The 21,225-nt window shown below is 48.9% G+C and overlaps 1 protein-coding gene across 6 annotated transcripts in view; it reads right to left on the reverse strand.

The window, feature by feature from the left end:
- Window positions 1-3,061: 3,061 nt before the first annotated feature.
- SLC4A11 (solute carrier family 4 member 11) overlaps window positions 3,062-21,225 on the reverse strand; it is a 241,052-nt gene continuing 222,888 nt past the window's right edge. For all 6 annotated transcript variants that reach the window (XM_053402104.1, XM_053402102.1, XM_053402101.1 and 3 more), the window contains exons 16-20: window positions 20,425-20,593; window positions 17,128-17,301; window positions 8,896-9,091; window positions 5,392-5,561; window positions 3,062-3,509 (exon numbers count right to left, since the gene is read on the reverse strand). In XM_053402104.1, coding sequence (XP_053258079.1) covers window positions 3,446-3,509; window positions 5,392-5,561; window positions 8,896-9,091; window positions 17,128-17,301; window positions 20,425-20,593 — 773 coding nt within the window. In that variant the 3' untranslated portion in view covers window positions 3,062-3,445. The remainder of the gene's footprint in view (window positions 3,510-5,391; window positions 5,562-8,895; window positions 9,092-17,127; window positions 17,302-20,424; window positions 20,594-21,225) is intronic.

The raw sequence follows: 21,225 nt of genomic DNA on the forward strand, positions 1-21,225 counted from the left end.
CCTGAGGACCACGGGTGGGAAGTGCACAGAGAAGCTGCACAGAAGCTGAAACCAAAATTATTATTTTTTAAAGTTCACATGAGAACATCAGGGATGCTCATGTCGGCAAATGAGATCTGCATTCCTTGAAGTTACTCTCTGTTTGCATTTGCCCAGTCTGCGTTAAACCCTGCACATCCACTTATCGTAAGCTGCAAGATAAGAAACTTGGGTTGTGTGCACGGATATATTTAAGTGTTTCTATTATCTGCAGCAACCTCCACAGCCAGCCACAGACCACGTGTGCCACGCGCTAGCGATTTGGCTTTTTAAAAAAAATATTAATGAAGAGGAGAGCTTTTACCCTGCTTTGCTTCCCTGTAGAACTGAAAAACTGGCCTTTGTAAATAAACTCTCTGTACTCACAGGCAGGTTTCATATCCATTGCACGACTAATGTGCGGTTCTATTACGTTGGGCGACAGGCTCCGTCAGAGAGATGCATTTGGGCAGGACCACAGACCCTGCTAAACATGGCAGCCTCACATCTAGCTATGCTCCCTTGCCCCGGCCCTGTAACACGCAATAATGAACTTATGACATGCTTTACCACCTCTTGTGGTGGGGCAAGAGGCTGCCATTTTTGGCAGCAGTCTTGAGTTTTAAAATCTGTTTACATGCTAAAAAACAAAACAAAATCCAGCTACTCCACACACAACTCCCCTTGGCCTTCTGGAGTCAAATCTCCTCCAAAGATGGCTCCCAAATTTTCTCAGCGCAGGAACACCGGTGTCAACCCTGGAAATGAGTTAAGAGCAGCCTCTGCAAAATATGGCTACATGTCCTACCAGCCTTAGCAGAGGAATTCAAGGCAGTGGGAGCTTGAGTGCAGAGGAGAGTTCTTAGTTAAAAATAAAACCAGAGAGAGCAGAGTGTTGTTTGTGAACCTCCTATGGAACAATAAATCTGGCTTCTTGCATTATACATACATACATACATACATAGGTGGACTATCTTAAGGTTCCCACCCATGACCAACTATGTGGTGTGTCCGTAATTATTCCCTGTGATTAAGCAGCTTGCATCGCAAACTGCATCATTTCGGACAGGACTTTGCAGACCAGGCCTGGTAGGGCTTTGCAGAGCCAAGATGCTAAGCTGGATTAATTCAGGCCAAACGAGCAACTCCAGAGATATATTTTTATGCTTTTGGAAAGCTCAGCATGAGAATATGTCACCGGCAAAGGCGAAAAGCCCCTTTGCACTTGTTCAAAGGTGGACTGTGTCCTTTGGCCGCAAAGGTGGCCATCCTATGCAGCCTTGGCCAACCGGGTGCCCTCAAGACGTTTTGGACTTCAACTCCCATCAGCCCCAGCCAGCGCAGTTGGGAGTTGTAGTCCGAATAATCCGGGGAGCACCCAGTTGGCCAAAGGGACAACCTCTCTGAATTTCCAGATGCGGTTCTTTTATTTGGTCATCGTTCTCACTGCAGAAAGCGATGCTCAGGACTTGTTAAAACAACAACAACAACAGCTCCCCACGTCTAGCTAACTTAGAACTGGTCTACTGCACTGGGCTGCAACAAGTGTGAATTACACACATGTGTGCTTGTCCATTGGGATCTGAACAATGTTCCTGGGTCAAGAAGGGGGGAAATGCTATATTACTCAGAGGATTTCCATGTTAGGTAGAAAAGGAGGGGAGAATCCGTCTCCCTGACATCTGCTTTTCTACATGTAAGGAGAGAGAGAGATGATAAACCACTGAAACATAAAACAGTATCTATACCTCACCTGCTGTTTATGCAGACCAAGCTGGGAACATCCTTGACTCTGAACTATCGAACTATCTACAGACATCAAGCCTCTCCAACCAGCGGCTTGGGTTCAGGAACAACCCTGCCACTGTACGCCACATCTAGCCTTCTGCAAAGTCTTTAGCTCTCTTTCTTGCAAAAAGAATTTTTTAAAAAATCTTACCTTGCACGGAAGAGGAATATTGAGAAATGTAGATAACAGGGGAGTTTGACACATATGCCTAATACAATATGGATTTTGATTCTTTCTTTTTTTGCAGTACTTAAAATAAAAAGGAGGCGGGACCAACAGGCTGGAACACAGAACACGCACACACAAATTATAATTAGGACCCGCAGTGTATAAAGCAGACATCGGGAGCATTCGGATTTTCCAGAAATATAATGTCATGTTTTGCAGGGGGGAAGGAGGAGGTTAGCTACAAAATTGGAACAGGGCAGAGACAAGCAGCAGAAACACAGCCTTTGGGGGTGTGTGTGGGGGGAACGAGACAAACCCTAACCTGGAATGAGACCCTGCCCAGGACCCAATGTTCACTATGTACTGTACGTTAAAATTAAACGCCAAGAGCAAATCAAAACCGATGGGAGCCAAAGGGCTAGGATTTAAACGGAGGAGAGGTGGGAAAGAGAAGAGTGCGAAGGAGAACAGAAGAGGGAGGAGGAGAGAATTTAAGTTGATGGCAAGATACAGTACATGTTAACACTGAATGCACAAGAACCCTTTCACTCTCTGGTGGGAAAGGGGGGGGGACGACAGGCATCAATTACCCAGGACATTTATATGCAAAATATATACACAAATCTAGATTAGCTATGTATATATGTACACATAAGTAGTACTGTACACACAGGGGAAGGGAAGAGGGATTCTGCCAAATGTTTCAGTGCCTGGTTCAGTCGCCATCGTGCAAATCTGCTGTTCCAAGTCGGGACCGTCTGCAAGAGGGTTTGGCTAATTCGCATCCGCCTCTGGGTTTCCGCTCGAAAGCAGGGAGCTGCCTCTGCGTCAATGCAGATGCCCCAAGACAGAAAATGATACAGGATTGGAGCAAAAATCTGTCCCGGGTCTGCTCCACGTTGGTCTTCTGGTGGCTCTTGACCGAATCAGCCACCCACTGATCTCCAGGGCTCCTGGCATGAGAGGTTGTATTCAGAAGCAGAGGAAACTGCCCAGAGGACACTGTAATTCTGTCAGGTTAAAAAGGGGCGCCCTCCTGTTCCTCTTGCAGAGCAGCACAGTACAGGGGGTGTGTGTTTTTGTGTGTGTGTGTGTGTGTGTGTGTGTCAAAAATGTCTATAAAAACGGCGCTGTCCTTCCCTTAAACAAAGAAGCGGGGAGACGCATTGCCAAACTTTTGTCTTTGGGGTTTCCGTAAAGCACACTTGCCGCTCCAGCTTCAAAGAGCGCTGGTTCCCCCACCCCACCCCACCCCAAACCCCCCACCCCTGAAATCTGGGCACTTGGTTGGTCTCTAGCAACATGCCTTTGGGTAGTCAGTTGTGCAGGAGTACAAAAATCAAGTCACGAGAGGTTCGGGGACCAAACCAAAGGTCCGGCGAGTCGCCCAGCCAGATGTCAGCTTCCTTTCTGTTTGAAAAAGATAGAAGCCCGCTGGCTGATGCAAGGGAAACAAGGCTGCGTCTTCCCCTAGTGCTCAGCATCCATTGCGTCCAAGTATTTCGCTTCAATGATCCTTGGGAGCAAGTTATACCTGGGTGGAAGAAGGGGGACACCGTTAGATTCTGCCCTAAGCGGAAGACTTTCCGCGTGGCTCTTTCGGGCTCTGCACCTAGAGCACTGCAAGGACACAGGAAAGCGTCTTGCGCTGAGCCACACCAGTGGTCCAGCGAGCTCAGCACCTCCTACACTGGCTGGCAGGGACTCTCTGTGAATTCAGGGCAGGGAATCTATCCCAGAGCTACCTGGGGAGTCGAACCCCGGACTTTTCTGCGTGGAAAGCAAATGCTCCATCTCTGAGCTGCCGTCTTTCGCTTATGACCCGGGAAAGAGAATCTGCTGTGCATGCAGAAAGACCCCAGGATAATTTGCAACGAGACATGCAGGATACATAATAATAGCAATCATCATCATCATCATCATCATCATCATCATCATCACAGCTGTCCATGTAGGCGCAGGTCAATTCTGTATCCAGGGCGGCTGTCACCCAGCTCCATCTGGTACGCCAGCTGAGATCCTCCCTGCCCACAGACTGTCTTGCCAGAGTGGTGCATGCTCTGGTTATCTCCCGCTTGGACTACTGCAATGCGCTCTATGTGGGGCTACCTTTGAAGGTGACTCGGAAACTGCAATTAATCGAGAACGCAGCAGCTAGGCTGGTGATTGGGAGTGGCCGCCGAGACCACATAACACTGGTCCTGAAAGATCTGCATTGGCTCCCAGTATGTTTCCAAGCACAATTCCGAGCTGACCTTTAAAGCCCTAAATGGCCTCAGGCCAGTATACCTGAAGGAGCGTCTCCACCCCCATAGTTCAGCCCGGACCCTGAGGTCCAGCTCCGAGGGCCTTCTGGCGGTTCCCTCGCTGCAAGAAGCGAGGTCACAGGGAACCAGACAGAGGGCCTTCTTGGTGGTGGCGCCTGCCCTGTGGAACGCCCTCCCAGCAGATGTCAAGGCAATAAACAACTATTTTACTTTTGAAAGACACCTGAAGGCAACCCTGTTTTGGGAAGTTTTTAATGTCTGGCGCTGTATTGTTTTTAATATTCAGTTGGAAGCCGCCCAGAGTGGCTGGGGAAACCCAGCCAGATGGGCGGGGTATAAATAATAAAAAATTATTGTTGTTGTTGTTGTTGTTGTTTTTGTTGTTGTTGTTATTGTTATTTTCTCCAAGGTGATCTCTGTGGCTTCTGGCACCAGGCCTGTTGGCAGACCAGCTCTGTGTTACAAAGATGTCTGCAACATCAACCCGCCGTGTGGGAATCCCTTGCAGACGACCGCAGTGCCTGGAGGCAGATAGTCAAGTTGTGCATCCGCAGCACTGAGCAGAGGAGGAATGACTGCTGGGAGGAGCGCAGAGAGCAGAAAAGTCATGGTGCATCTGCAGCAGCACAACCAGATGCCTTCACCTGCCCCGGCTGCAACAAAACATGTCACAGCAGGCGCACTCCTCTGTTGTCTCCCGAGACAGACCAATGCCAGCTAAATATTTACATCCCACTTTCCTCGAATGAGCGTAGGGTTGTTTACATGCTTCCCTGCCCCGCTTCCATTTTGCTCCTCTGCAAAGCAGGTCAGGCTGAAAGAGGTAGCAGCTGGTCTACCGTCCTGCCTGCCCCCCAAAGCGCATTTCACAGCTGAGCACGCATTTCAACCCTGGTTGCGCCTGGCTCTTGTAGCCTGACTTTCTAACCCAGTGATGGCCAAACCCGGCCCTCCAGCTGTTTTGGGACTACAATTCCCATCATCCCTGACCACTGGTCCTCTTAGCTAGGGACGATGGAAGTTGTAGTCCAAAAACAGCTAGTTTGCCCATCACTGTTCTAACCACTGCACTTCACTACCGGCAGGATAAAAGAGGTACCATCCAAGCCCAAAGCCCTCTTGGGCAAGGAGCACATCCCCAGAGCATACCTGATAGGGACCATTCCGATCATGATGAGGGGGAAGATCATCTTCATGTAGGGCAGGGGAGACATCCCAAATCCACAAAGGATGAGGAGCTGGAGGACCTGCAGACCCGTGAAGTAGTGGATCTTCCTCTGGGGCACCCGGCGGATGTAATGCGTCGGAGGGTAGGCCGTCTGGAAACGACAAGGGTGTTAGTGAGAAACTGAGGCTGCCGCACTCTCCACCCCACCCCACCCTGTCCCTCATCAGAGGAGCTGCTTCCAGGAGAAAATCTGTGAGGGGATTTTCTGGCTGTGCCATAAAAAAATAATATTTTTTTTATTGGGTTTTATAAACAGGAATAACGTTATGCAAGCAAGTAGACAAAGTTTTCTCATGCCATTTGTATTTCACAAAAATAGCATGATACAGTGATACCTCGGGTTACAAACGCTTCGGGGTACAAACGCCTCTAACCCGGAAGTAGTTGCTCCGGGTTGTGAACTTTGTCCCAGGATGAGAACGGAAATTGTGTGGTGGCAGTGCGGCGGCGGTGAAAGTGCGCCTCAGGTTAAGAACGGTTTCGGGTTAAGAACTGACCTCCAGAATGGATTAAGTTCGTAACCCGAGGTACCACTGTAAATGTGGAAAAATATCTGCAACATATGTTTCATTATTAGTGGTCAGTGTACAGGTTCTTGGTTCATGAATTGGTTTAAACAGTTAAGGAGAAAGCAAAAGGAAGGAAGGAAGGAAGGAAGGAAGGAAGGAAGGAAGGAAGGAAGAAGAAGGGAGGAAGGGGAGGGGGAATGGTGAGTGGGGTGGGATCAGAGGAAAGAAGTCCAGACGATCTCCCAGTTGAAACGGCCTGCAGGGATGGCTTAGAACAGGGGTCAGCAAACTTTTTCAGCAGGGGGCTGGTCCACTGTCCCTCAGACCTTGGGGGGGGGGGATGGACTATATTTTGGAAGAAGAAAAAAGAACGAATTCCTATGCCCCTCAAATAACCCAGAGGTGCATTTTAAATAAAAGGACGCATTCTACTCATGTGGAAACACGCTGATTCCTGGACCGTCCGCGGGCCGGACTGAGAAGGTGATTGGGCCGGATCCGACCCTCGTGCCTTAGTTTGCCTACCCATGGCTTAGAACAAAGGCAGGCGAATGGAAATAGATGCTGCGATCGTCTCCTCTTCTGCTGGCAAACAGCCCTTTGCATCAAGCAGGGAACGAGAGGGTGGCTTGGCCTGGCCGGAGCATTGCTCCCAAGCCACAGCTGGGCTTCCATGTGTTAGGAATAAATCACCAGCTGTTTGAGATGTTCTGCCCAGCCTGGTCCTGCGGGCGCCTCTGCTGTGGAAGCAGATAAAAGCTTCCTGATCTCCAGCTGCTTCCTTTCATGCTACCGAGCGCCTTCTGATCAGGGCACTGCCTGTGGATTTTTCAATGCCCCCCCCAAAGCATGCTGGGCCTGTCTTTTCCTGTGGCAGGGACGCTTTGGACACCAGCCCAACATGGGAAGTCAACTCCGAGGACAGCGAAATGCAGGCACGAGTCCTGCGGTCAACAATCACCATCAAGGAAGGCTGGAGGGGACATGGAAGAGGAATTTCAAGAGGGCGTGGAACCATTAGGAGTTCGGGAGGCCCAAACCCAGGAGGTCTGTGACACCCGCATCGCTGTGCCCCTAGCTCACGGCTGTACCGTACAAGCACCCTTCTGTTTCTGCTGGGAGGGAGCGGTACACGACCCAGTGCCAAAGGTTGCAATCAGAAGCACAGAAATTGTGCGGCACAAAAAGAGCCTCAGGCGAACACAAACAGGGCACTGGTTAACCTTCCTGCGTTAGGAAGCAGAAAGGAGAAGGGGAGACGAAAGCTAAAAATCCCCTAGCTGCAGATGGACTGCCAGGCTGAAGGGTAATGATCTGCGGCCTCCTTCAGCGGGTGGGACGTTTTGATCCTGCCTTTTAAAAACACAAATGTGCTTTGGGTTTTTCTCCGCTTCGTTTTATGTTGGTTTTAATGTATGTGCTATTTATTTGATGTTCCAAGTTGCTTCAAGCGCCTAATAAGTTTAATAAAGTTGTTGTTGTTGTTGTTAGACAGCCCTATACCCGGAAGAAGAAGAAGAGTTTGGATTTGATATCCTGCCTTTCACTCCCTTTAAGGAGTCTCAAAGCGGCTAACATTCTCCTTTCCCTTCCTCCCCCACAACAAACACTCTATGAGGTGAGTGGGGCTGAGAGACTTCAGAGAAGTGTGACTGGCCCAAGGTCACCCAGCAGCTGCATGTGGAGGAGCGGAGACGCGAACCCGGTTCACCAGATTACGAGACTACCGCTCTTAACCACTACACCACACTGGCTCTGGTCTCAGGGCAGTTCACAGGATCAAATCACAATATAAAACCACAAAACACATAATCAAAATAAAAATGAAAACAACCCAATAATCACCACTCCCATACACATATTAAAAGGCCATTGGATGTCAATTAACCAAAGGGCTGGTTAAAGAGGAACGTTTTCACCTGGCAACTAATGGTGTATAATGAAGGTGGCAGGCAAGCCTCTCTGGGGAGAGCATCGCATGATGGAGAGCCACTGCAGAAAAGGCCCCGTTCTTGTGATGTCACCCCCTGGACCTCTCGTGGAGGAGGCACATGAAGAAGGGACTCAGAGGATGAACATAGAGTCTGGGTAGGTTCATAATAATAATAATAATAATAATAATAATAATAATAATAATAATATTTTTTCTGCACAGAGCATACACATGTGCATTGGTGGTGCAGGGAAGCATTTTGGAAAGCTCCCCAGCTGACACATTTGCAAGAAAAACGTTCCACCTGAAACAGTCAACCACGTCAATACACCTCAGCCTTAGGCCTGACCTCTCCTTCCTCCACAAGACGGTGGGATTATTGGGGGCTAACCACATGCAACTGCAAGCAAGAGCCTTGCTAAAAGCCATTTCATATTGGATTTTGGCTCAGCATTTGGGGGGGGGGGAGCCCACTCAATCCGAGTCGGCGCCCTGCCCCTGCGGAGAGGGTCTCGCTCGCTGCGGAAACGGCGCCCCTGCCGCTGCGACCGTGCAGTGTGGGAGGGGCCCCTTTTATTTCAAAAAGGCTAAACAGTGGCTACTATGCCGTTGCACAAGCAGAGGGCAAGACCAAGGCCGCTTCTGGTGCCAGGAGGTGAAAGTTGCTGTTTCCACCCCCGGACCGGATGACTGGGATGTTCTTGCTGGCAACTGTCCCGACGGCATTTCGCCCGTCGGGTTTTTTGCTGCCGGAGTGGAGCCAAGACAACAAACAGGGCGTGAGGCGGCAGCGGTGGTGGCAGGAGCAGAGGGAGATCATAAAAAGCAATCAGAGGCTCTTTAACGGCCGTGTTTTTCAAGTTGCGGCAATCAACTTGTGATTATGAGCTTCCTCAGGAAACGGAGGCCTGCAGGTCCGCCGGGGCCTCAACTTCTTATCCTGCACAGCTTGCAAAATCCGTGCTCCCTCCCGGTGCGCTTACCTGCTCTTTCAGCAGGAGGGCGACCCTCTCAAAGAGCTGGTTCCCATCGATGGAGGTCAGGGCGATGTAGAGGAACAGGCCGTAGAGGACGGGCTTTGGGATCAGCTGCAGCGGGAAAGGCAGGAGCAGCAGGGAGAGGCCCACCAGGAAGTTGGCTACCAGGGTGGTCAGCCGGGTCTCCTTCACACTCACGATCCTGGCCGGGGAGGAAGCACAAAAGCAGGGTGTGTTACTCAGCAGCAAGAGAGCCCATCGCGCAAAGATGTGTGCAAGCGTTTGAGAGAGCAAATAGTAGTACACTGGACGCTGGGGTTGTGAACGGGATTCGTGCGGAAGGCACGTTTGCAACCCGCACCGGCGCGTCTGCGCACGCGTGGGTTGCAATTCGGTGCTTCTGCGCAAAGTGCGATTTAGCGCTTCTGCGCATGTGCGAACCCGAAATCCAGAAGTAACCCCTTCCGGGTTTTGGCGGGTCAGTAACCTGAAAAAACACAACCTGAAGCGTCTGTACAGTGGTACCTCTGGTTACACACTTAATTCTTTCCGGAGGTGCATTCTTAACCTGAAACTGTTCTTAACCTGAGGTACCACTTTAGCTAATGGGGCCTCCCGCTGCCGCCTGATTTCTGTTCTCATCCTGAAGTAAAGTTCTTAACCCGAGGTAATATTTCTGGGTTAGCGGAGTCTGTAACCTGAAGTGTATGTAACTTGAACCGTATGTAACCTGAGGTATGACTGTAGTAGTAGTAGTAATAATAATACAGTGGTACCTCGGTTTTCGAACGTCTTGGAAGTCGAACATATCAGTTTTCAAACGCTGAAAACCCGGAATGCTTCCATTTTCAAACACGCCTCAGAAGTCAAACGACTTCCACTGAGTTTGCAGATTTCCCCTTGTTCCTTGGTTTTCGAACATTTTGTAAGTCAAACGGTCTTCCAGAACAGATTACGTTCGAAAACCAAGGTACCACTGCATTATTTTTTAAGTTATACCCTGCCCATCTGGCTGGTTATGGCTGGGTTGCCCCAGCCGCTCTGGGCGGCTTCCGACACATATAAAAACATAATAAAATGTCAAATGTTAATAATTACGATCTGATCCAATACAAAAAAGTCACAAAAACTTTAAAATAAACAACTTGTATCAAATAAAGCAAAATTCAACAATCCATTAGAATCTAATAGCGAACAATAAAATTAAATATCAGCAAATAACAACAAAGAACCACAGAGACCCTGGGCACACTTGATGGCTGGGCGCCGAGAGATGATTTACACGAGAGGAGGAGCCATCAAAGATCAACCACGGCAGACCGAATGTTGCATCGCTCCTGCTATTCCACTGCAATTGGTACTTAGTAGGAGTCATAGAATCAGAACTGTAGAGTTGGAAGGGACCCTGAAGATCATCCAGTCCAACCCACTGCAATGCAGGAATCTGCAGCTGTCCCATAGGGGGAATCGAACCTGCAACCCTGGCGTTATCAGCACCGCACTCTAGCTCACTGAGCTATCTCCCACTGATTCACAAGCAAGCAGCTGAGCCCTTGGGTAAACAGAAGAAGCAAGCGATCTGCATGCATGCATGTGTGAATGAGTCCCACGCGTCATACTAGAGTCGTGATTCTGGACCACACCTGGGGCATTGACCTACTTTTTGTTTTGCTATATAGTGAACGCCTTGGAGTTGCCATGCCTCAGGAACAGGACTTAGTCCCTGACCTGGAATCCTGCAAGGCCAAAGGAAGTAGAAACTATAGAGAACAATAGAGAAACCAGGGATCTGAAAAGGTGTTAATGGAGCTTTCTATGTTCACCCTTAATTCTATGGAAATTGAAGGGTTGGGATCTGGAGATGCAGTAAGAAAAAAAATTCAGCATCCTGAAAATACCTTGAATTTTTTAAAAAATCAAGTTTCTAGTCCTTATCGATGGAAAATGCAGACTTCTTATTTGTGCAACGTCTGAAGAAATCTCCAAAGTTAAATGGGCTTTCTGGTATTCAGAGATATGTGGCTAGCAAGTGACAGGATTTGTTGAAAGTGCATAATTTATACGGGCCAGAGACCCTGCTTCTCTAGATGCACAATTAATGTGTTTTCTTTAGCAATGAGCACACACAGCTCCAGCGATTCTCTTATTCTCGGTCACACATTCAGAGCTTAAAACTAATTTAGCCTTTGCGGCACACTACACAAAATCTCTTCGAACGGTTCAAATCCCCCTTTCCTGCCTTTTGATCCTCTCCAAGCAGCAACTATCAGATCTCAGAGGAGGGCATTGATTTCCTTCGTTTTCGTGGAATCCAAATAACCAAAGGAAAGCGAAAAAGAAATTGAAGGGCATCTCAACAGAAAACCCGTCACCTTGAGGGGGCCAGGCGTTCTGATGAACCTCAAGGATAATCCTGTTTATAGCGCCAAATGAAGCTGCGCAAAGTGTAATTTCTATGGGGGGATTAGGAACTTCAGCCCTGATGTGGATTATGGGAGATAACACTGGCAAAACTCCCAAGATCAAATAGCAAGTTGGGGGCAACCTTTTTGGAATTTAAAGTGAGCTCACATGCGCCAAGCATCCCTCTTGCAAACTCCAGGTCCGGCCAGCGGCAAAATGGGCAAGACGTTTATAGAGCATGTTCTCAGCCAGGGAGAACGTCAAGAGTTTTTAAGCAGCATCAACAGAGGGTATCACATACAGACCTGCAGTATCTCAGGCAGGTCTTTGCCAGGGTCTCAGCCACAGACCCCTTAATCAGGGATCCCTGGGGTTGAGAGGCGCAAGGGTCATTCCACATCAAATTAACGCTGGAGGCGGTTGGAGGATGGATGGCGGCTAACAGATTGAGGCTGAATCCTGACAAGACAGAAGTACTGTTTTTGGGGGACAGGAGGCGGGCGGGTGTGGAGGACTGCCTGGTCCTGAATGGGGTAACTGTGCCCCCGAAGGACCAAGTGCGCAGCCTGGGAGTCATTCTGGACTCACAGCTGTCCATGGAGGCGCAGGTCCATTCTGTGTCCAGGGCAGCTGTTTATCAGCTCCATCTGGTACGCAGGCTGAGATCCTCCCTGCCCACAGACTGTCTCGCCAGACAGTCTAATTATCTCTCGCTTGGACTACTGCAATGCGCTCTACGTGGGGCTACCTTTGAAGGTGACCTGGAAACTACAACTAATCCAGAATGCGGCAGCTAGACTGGTGACTGGGGGCGGCAGCCAAGACCATATAACACCAGTCCTGAAAGACCTACACTGGCTCCCAGTACATTTCTGAGCACAATTCAAAGTGTTGGTGCTGACCTTTAAAGCCCTAAATGGCCTCAGTCCAGTATATCTGAAGGAGCGTCTCCACCCCCATCGTTCAGCCCGGACACTGAGGTCCAGCGCCGTGGGCCTTCTGGCGGTTCCCTCATTGTGAGAAGCCAAGTTACAGGGAACCAGGCAGAGGGCCTTCTCGGTAGTGGCATCTGGTGGGAGGGCCCTGTGGAATGCCCTCCTACCAGATGTCAAAGAGAAACTACCAAACTACCAGATGGGTGGGTTATAAATAAATTATTATTATTATTATTATTATTATTATTATTATTATTATTATTGATGATGATGCAAAAAACAAGGGTTTTGTCACTCTCCGTCTCAGATTTTGATGAATCTTGGTGTACACCCTTCCCTTATGGTTGAAAGAAACCCCCTTGAATTCCCCCCCTCTATCTCAAATGGTTTTAATTTTATAGCACTTTGATGTTTCGTTAAATCTGTGTTGTCTGTCCCTCTTGAGACCCTTGGCACAAGATACTTAACGAAACTTCGAAGTGTTATAAAATGGAGGGTGACGTGATCTTGTTGAAATGACATGGAGTGACCCACTAGCATAAGACAGGGCTCCCCCATACTCCCGCTTGAAAGCAAAGCTCCAAGCGCTCCCCCATACTTTCGAGGCATAGGTCCGTGCGGTTTCACCTTTGCCCTACTGCTTTCCCCAGAAAACCTGCTCTTTGGTGCTAAATCGGGGAAAACAGCAATCCGGAGAAAACTCAATCGACGTTTGCTCCCATTCAGCAGCGAACAGCGGGTTTCTCCAGGGGGAAAGTGGCAGGACAAGCGGAATTGTGGGTAATTCCATAGTCCCCCTCTACCACCACAGCCTCTCACATTCCGCATCACGTTCAGACAAAGCAAGGCTGCCATCAGAGGAGTTACTGGTGACCTGCAGACCAGTTGCAGATCACTCAGTCCCTGCATGCTTGCTTCAGTCCAAGCTTAAGCACGTTTGGGAAGCATTCAAAAACTTGTTTGGGGGCTTAAGGTAAAGCCAGCAGAAGGGATTGGTGGGGGGGCTGGGGGGGAAAGAGCTTTTGCAATGCAGGGATAATGGTTTTATTTTGTTTTGCTCCTATAATCTGAGTCTACAGGATTCCCACACACACAAACAGAACAGGCCTGATTTTCAATATGTACCTGGCTCCTGCACTCATTCCACATGCCTAGCAGAAGCTTCTGGGGGGCAGGGCAGGGGGAGACGGAGCAGAATCTGGAAAATATGCTCCAAGTGCCCAGGAGGTATCGTAACATCCACCAGCTACATGCATCATTGGGAAGCGGGTGGCGCTGTGGGTTAAACCACAGAGCCTAGGACTTGCCGATCAGAAGGTCGGTGGTTCGAATCCCCGCGACAGGGTGAGCTCCCGTTGCTCAGTCCCTGCTCCTACCAATCTAGCAGTTCGAAAGCCTGTCAAAGTGCAAGTAGATAAATAGGTACCGTTCCAGCGGAAAGGTAAATGGCGTTTCTGTGCGCTGCTGTTTGCCAGAAGCAGCTTAGTCATGCTGGCCACATGACCCGGAAGCTGTACACCGGCTCCCTCGGCCAATAAAGCGAGATGAGCGCCGCAACCCCAGAGTTGGCCACGACTGGACCTAATTGGTCAAGGGTCCCTTTACCTTTTACATGCATCATTATATAAATCTTCTTCTAAAGCGCACCGGTGTGGAAACAGGATGTTTAGTGGCAGATGGAATTGTTTTCCACCCATGTCTAGATCCTCGGGTTCATGCGGGTCCAAAGACACGGTTTGTTGTACAGAGACACAGCACACAACCTCCACACTGTGCTACGAAGCTGCAACCATCCCACAAGCCCTCACCCTTCTGGGTGAACCAGGAGCAGAATGGGAGCAAGGCTGTTCCCGGAGCACCATGTTTAAACAAGTTTTCATTCTGCTGCCCTTCTGCTACTTGCTCCTGCCCCGGAGGGTAGGATTCGATAGTGCAATGGACCCCCTCGGAAGGTTTAACTCTCCTTCCTTGGAGGTTTTTCAGCAGAGGTTGGAGGGCCATTTGTCATGGATGCTTTAGCCGAGATTCCTGCATTGCAGAGGGTTGGACTAGATGGCCCTTGGGGGTCCCTCGCAACTCTATAATTCTTGGGCAGGGCTGAGTGTGCAAAAACAGCCTTACTCTGGGTCAGCAAAGCTGTCCCCAGTGCTTAGACAGCAGGGATAGGGACAGCTGTGGCCTCTGAGATATTGCAGGACAATGGCTCTCATTATCAAAGGGGAAAGGGTTGTGGCTCAGGGGTTGTTGTTGTTGAGTCGTTTAGTCGTGTCCGACTCTTCGTGACCCCCTGGACCAGAGGACGCCAGGCACTCCTGTCTTCCACTGCCTCCCACAGTTTGGTCAAACTCATGCTGGTAGCTTCAAGAACACCGTCCAACCATCTTGTCCTCTGTCGTCCCCTTCTCCTTGTGCCCTCCATCTTTCCCACCATCAGGGTCTTTTCCAGGGAGTCTTCTCTTCTCATGAGGTGGCCAAAGTATTGGAGCCTCAGCTTCAAGATCTGTCCTTCCAGTGAGCACTCAGGGCTGATTTCCTTCAGAATGGAGAGGTTTGATCTTCTTGCAGTCCATGGGACTCTCAAGAGTCTCCTCCAGCACCATAATTCAAAAGCATCAATTCTTCGGCCATCAGCCTTCTTTATGGTCCAGCTCTCACTTCCATACATCACTACTGGGAAAACAGTAGCTTTCACTATACGGACCTTTGATGGCAAGGTGATGTCTTTGCTTTTAAGGGGTGATCAAATCTGTCCACCTCAACTTCTTTTTCTCTTATTAAGCTCAACTCTCCACATTTCCACAACCATTTTGTTTGTTTGCTTAAAGTCCCTGAGAAAATTCATCAGCCTTTCATGCAAATTTATGCTGATACACATTCGTTTGCAAAACAAATTCCCCTGAGTGCAGCAAATTTTGCCTTGCTTTTGATAACGTAGGCATTCTTATGCATGCTTAAGCCTGGCCCATGGGTTTTCATACACAAGACTAGGTTGGGAGAACCGCACTGCAAAATTCAGGAAAGCGAGAATGTCAAAAGACAGGTCTGTTTCGGTTTGTGAATTTTCAGATACTGCAGGTTTGGGAAGTTCACCTTTAAATGAGTATTGAATCATGTTTCTTCCCCCACTCCTATCCACCGAGAACATCTGCTTTGCATGCAGAAGGCCCCAAGCTCAATCTTGGAGCAGTGGGGTGCAGTGAAATTTTTCATAGGGGAACAGTTAGGGGCAGAGGCGCCAGTTTGCAAGGGCGAAGGGAGGAGTGTTGTGCATGTGATGTCTGGACATTGTGAGTATGAGCATTGCACCTCCTCCCTCCCTAAGCTGGGCAGAAGCTTCCCAGGTTTTGGGAAGGAGGTGCCAAGAGGTAAGGGAGCATTTAGGGGACTAGCCTAGTCCCCCTAGTCCACTGACCGCACACCGCTGGCTGGGAGAGACCCCTGCAGAACCACTGCACATCGGTGAGGACCACACTGAGATGGTTGGTCAATAAGGGAGCTTCCTACTATGGACACTGGGCCATACTGGCTGGGGGTTGGCAGTCCGACAACATATGCAGAGCCACAGGTCTCCCAGCCCAGACCCCCTGGCCTTGCTTCTGCCCTTGAGAAAAGAGACCCACTAATTCCAGAGGGCTATACCCAAAGGAGCGTCTCCATCCCCACTGTTCTGCTCGGATACTGAGGTCCAGCTCCGAGGGCCTTCTGGGGGTTCCCTCACTGCGAGTAGTGAGGTTACAGGGAACCAGGCATAGGGCCTTCTGGGTGGTGGCGCCCGCCCTGTGGAACGCCCTCCCATCAGATGTTAAGGAAATAAACAACTATTTGACTTTTAGAAGACATCTGAAGGCAGCCCCTGTTTAGGGAAGTTTTAATGTTTGATGTTTTCTTGTGTTTTTAATATTTTGTTGGGAGCCACCCAGAGTGGCTGGGAAAATCTAGCCAGATAGGAGGGATATACATTATTAAATTTATTATTATTATTATTATTATTATTATTATTATTATTATTATTCCCAAAGCACCCTGCTAGATTAGATCACAGCTGTAGTATCTCAGATTCTTCAGGGAAGTCCACAAGTGGAGCTTGAAGGAAATAGTTCAGTAGCCCAGACTGCCTCTGAACCCGGAGGCTCACTTTTATAGCCATTGATCGCCGCAGCCTTCCTGCAGAATCCCTCTTTACAGCCAACTAAAACGAATAGACTATGCATCCAACATAGGTGTTCCTAACTGCAGGGCGTCCTCTAGTGGCCACAGCATTTCTTAAAATAAAAAGATTTCATCTGTTCATGGGCACAGAGGGTGATCCTGAGATTCTGTGTTGCAATTCAATGTGTCATCCCTCTGTCATGGGAATTAGAAAAGCTTCTGGGAGCCTTAAAAGGGGGGAGGGATTTTTGAAAAAATACTTGATGTTTTTAATTTGTTGGAAGCTGCCCAGAGTGGCTGGGGCAACACAGTCAGATGCAGGTGGCGCTGTGGTCTAAACCGCTGAACCTCTTAGGCTTGATGATTGGAAGGTCGGCAGTTCGAATCCCTGCGACGGGGTGAGCTCCCGTTGCTCTGTCCCAGCTCTTGCCAACCTAGCAGTTCAAAAGCACACCAGTGCAAGTGGATAAATAGGTACCGCTCCGGCGGGAAGGTAAACGGCATTTCCGTGCGCTGCTCTGGTTCGGCAGAAGCAGCTTAGTCATGCTGGTCACATGACCCGGAAGCTGTACACCGGCTCCCTCGGCCAGTAAAGTGAGATGAGCACCACAACCCCAGATTCGTCCGCGATTGGACCTAACAGTCAGGGCTCCCTTTAACTTTACCTTCTTATAATTCATTATCTTATATTTCACACGCTGTCGATTGCCCTGGCCTCCAAACAAACAAACAAACGTTGACCCCGACTTACGTCTCATAGATGTGCCCATTCTCCACCCTCTCCTCCACGTAGGCCAGTGCTCGGACGTGCATCGGCGAGTGGGGGAACGCAGCGTGGATCCATGGCAGCCCAAAGATGGAGAGCCCTATGTTGATCAGAGCCACAAGCAGGAGGTCCCAGTGATAAGCTGTTCCCTTCACTAACCTGAAATAAACTCTTGTTAGTACAGTTGAAAATGCATGCTAGCCAGGAGGTAGCAGCAAGCAGACCCAAGTCAGAACAGCCCCCCCCCCCAATGTACAGCAAGCCTCTTGGGTCACACAGAGCATTATGCACTTGGGAAACAAGAGACTTAAGAGAATCACAGAAAACCATAATGGCCAGCTTGCTCACTGGGGCAAAACAGTTAGAGCATCTTATACCGATCCTGGCCCAACTGCACTGGCTGCCTATTAGTTTCCGGGCCTAATTCAAAGTGCTGCTATTGACCTATACAGACTTAAGTGGCTCAGGACCGCAATACGTCAAGGACCGCCTCTTTCCATGTGAACCTACCCGGACCCTGAGATCATCTTCTGAGGCCCTCTTTTGTGTGCCCCCTCCATTAGAGGTCTGGAGGGTGGCAACGCAAGAACAGGGCCTTCTCTGCAGTGGCTCCCTGTTTGTGGAATGCTCTCCCCAGGGAAGTTTGCCTGGCGCCACCTTCATTATGCAACTTTATGCGCCAGGCAAAAAAGTTCCTCTTCCACCAGGCCTTTGGCTGACTGACATCTAATGCCCTTTTAAATGTGTTGTGGAAGTAGGGATTAATGGTTTTTTCTGTTCTTATTTTTATTATGTATTTTGTGTTTTATATTGTCATTTTATGTTGTGAACCACCATGATATCTATGGGTATAGGGCAGTATACACATTTAATAATAATAATAATAATAATAATAATAATAATAATAGAATCAATGAGTTGGAAAGGACCGCAAGGAACAGTCTACTCCAACCCTTTGCAATTTAGGAAACTTTCGCCCCATATGGGGCTCAAACCCACAACCTTGAGATTAAGAGCCTCATGCTCTACCAACTGAGCTAAATTTGCTCTTGGCTTCTTCTGCATTAGGCCCACAATGACCTCTGAGCTTGTTCGCATTTAATACTATTGCCCAAAGCAACTCTTTTAACACAAAGCCCAGACCACAAGTCAGAAAGGACTGCCTGACTGCTTATAATGCCAAGACAAACACTGTCAGGGTTTGAGTCTGAAGGCTGCATCTATTTACATTTAGGAAAATGGAAGGAGCGTCTCCAACCGCTATCGTTCTGCCCGGACACTGAGGTCCAGCGCCAAGGGCCTTCTGGCGGTTCCTTCGTGCGAGAAGCCAAGTTACAGGGAACCAGGCAGAGGGCCTTCTCGGTAGTGGCACCCGCCCTGTGGAACGCCCTCCCACCAGATATCAAAGAGATAAAAAACTACCTGACATTTAGAAGACATCTGAAGGCTGCCCTGTTCAGGAAAGTTTTTAATGTTTAATAGGTTTTGTATTTTAATATTCTGTTGGAAGCCGCCCAGTGTGGCTGGGGAAACCCAGCCAGATGGGTGGGGTATAAATAAATTTTTTATTATTAATTATTATTATTATTATTATTATTATTATTATTATTATTATAGGTATGGCTGTATTATTATTATTAAAAAGAGAGAGCCTTGTGTTCTGGTGAATTTTGGTGCTCATAGACACCATCTCTCTCTCTCTCTCTCAACCGATACAGAAAGAAAAAATTCAGAAAGCCTCCTGTAGGACAGGAAGAGGAAGAAATAACGCCGTCTCCCACCAGCCAGCATCTGATGCTCCGCTTGGTTCCAGTTAGCTCAGAAACATCAAAGGGAATTCTCAAGCGCTGCAGAGCCTGTGCATAAATCAGGGCTCTCCGCTAGATAAAAGCAAGAGCACGTTCCATTTCTTGGCCTACTTTCAGCTCACCCGCCTGCCGGGCGGCTCAGAGGGAGACACAAGCGCCGGGGGGACGAAGTGACGATGACGGCAGCAGCAGCAACAGCGTGGGAGAGCAGCTCCGCGGCGCAGATCCCTTTGAGGGCTGCGCTGCCTTGTAGACCAAAGAGAAGGGTGGGAAGCATCTAGTTGGCTACTGTGAGCACAAGATCCTGGACCAGTTGGGCCACTGGCCTGATAGATCTGGCAGCCAGACTCTGTGCTGGTCTTTATCTCTGGCTGAAAGGGATTCTGGATACACCGGTCTCTAAATTCATATTCACAGCCTTTGGTCAATGCTGCCTGGCATCTGGGGGAGCAGAGCAGGATGAATCCACAGGCACAAACAGACTGTAGGGGCTGGAGAGGTGTTACAGGACCGCCTCTCCTGGTGTGCCCCGCAGAGGACCTCAAGGTCCATGAATAACCATAGTTTAGAGGTCCTGGGCCCTAAGGAAGTCAGACTATCCTCCACCTGGGCCAGGGCCTTTTCAGTGATGGCTCCGACCTGGTGGAATGCTCTGTCCCAAGTGACTAGGGCCCTGCAGGATTTAACCTCCTTCTACCGGGCCTGTAAAAAGGTCAAAGGACCCCTGACCATTAGGTCCAGTCGTGACCGACTCTGGGGTTGCGGCGCTCATCTCGCTTTACTGGCCGAGGGAGCTGGCGTACAGCTTCCGGGTCATGTGGCCAGCATGACTAAGCCGTATCTGGCGAACAAGAGCAGCGCATGAAAACGCCGTTTACCTTCCCGCCGGAGTGGTACCTATTTTTCTACTTGCACTTTGACGTGCTTTCGAACTGCTAGGTTGGAGCAGGGACTGAGCAACGGGATCTCACCCCGCCACGGGGATTCGAACCTCTGACCTTCTGATTGGCAAGTCCTAGGCTCTGTGGTTTAACCCACAGCGCTACCCGTGTCCCTCCAATGGTATATTAAAAACACATTAAAACATCAAACATTAAAAACTTCCCAAAACAGGGCTGCCTTCAGATGTCTTCTAAAAGTCGGATAGTTGTTTATTTCCTTGACATCTAATGGGAGGGCATTCCACAGGGCGGGTGCCACCACCGAAAAGGCCCTCTGCCCGGTTCCCTGTAACTTGGCTTCTTGTAGTAAGGGAACCACCAGAAGGCCCTTGGAGCTGGACCTCAGTGTCTGGGCTGAACGATGGGGGTGGAGATGCTCCATTAGTGTCTAGTCCTCATTGTGAAGGAAGCAGAATTTGATGTGAGGCCTCCCAGCATGCCCCCTGCCCCTACCCTCACCCCACTGCCACCTTAAACGTGGAAGAATTATAACAGAACAGGTGAACACAAAACAGACACACACACAAAAATACCTGTTTTCCGGGGCGTTTGTGAGTGATGCCACTATATTTTGCTCGATGAAGAAAAGCATGGAGAGCAGGAACCCCAGGCCCATCGCACTCATAACGGAGCCAATGGAGAGCTCTAGGAGGGGGGCCAACACGAACAAGCTCTCCGATGGGTTGTAATTAAACTTAGACACTGAAAGACACAAACCGGCAGTAAAGGCTTCTTCAGAAACTGCTTCCCGACTGCAACGGTTTTGCAGGCAAACTTAGGCTGCGGAAAGAAAGTGGACTCGCTGCTCTTGTGCAAGAAACCCATTTCCAAAGAAAGAAAAAGGAAGGGGAGGCCTTTTTGCAGCAAGAACAGAGATCAGAAAATGCACTGAACAATGGAAGATAGTAATTAATTCTCCCAGGTCTGAAACAACAATGTCTATGAAAGGCTACGCATGTGAAATGGATTTTATATTTATAAGATGTAACAGAGGCGCTTTTTCTAAGGAGGAAAAAATGTGGTCAGCTGCAAGAATGGACTAACGACAAGTGAAAGATCAATTGGACATTAAATAAGAAATGATGCATCTACGGGAGGAAACGATCGACATATGTTTGCAACAGGAGCGGGAAGCTTGATTTTAAGAAATTGTATTAAAGTAATTTGGTTTGATTTGTAATCACTTGGAAAATTAATAAAAATAATCTGGGATAAAAAGGAAAATGCACTGGGAAGTGTGGGATAAACAATGGTATTGGGCAATGTCATATGCAACGTGAAGAACGAATGTTCAATAAACGGAATAGTTGCAAATTAGTTGTCATCCGTCTGTC

This window comes from Podarcis raffonei, chromosome 9 (assembly GCF_027172205.1).
Source record: "Podarcis raffonei isolate rPodRaf1 chromosome 9, rPodRaf1.pri, whole genome shotgun sequence".
Lineage (NCBI taxonomy): Eukaryota > Metazoa > Chordata > Lepidosauria > Squamata > Lacertidae > Podarcis > Podarcis raffonei.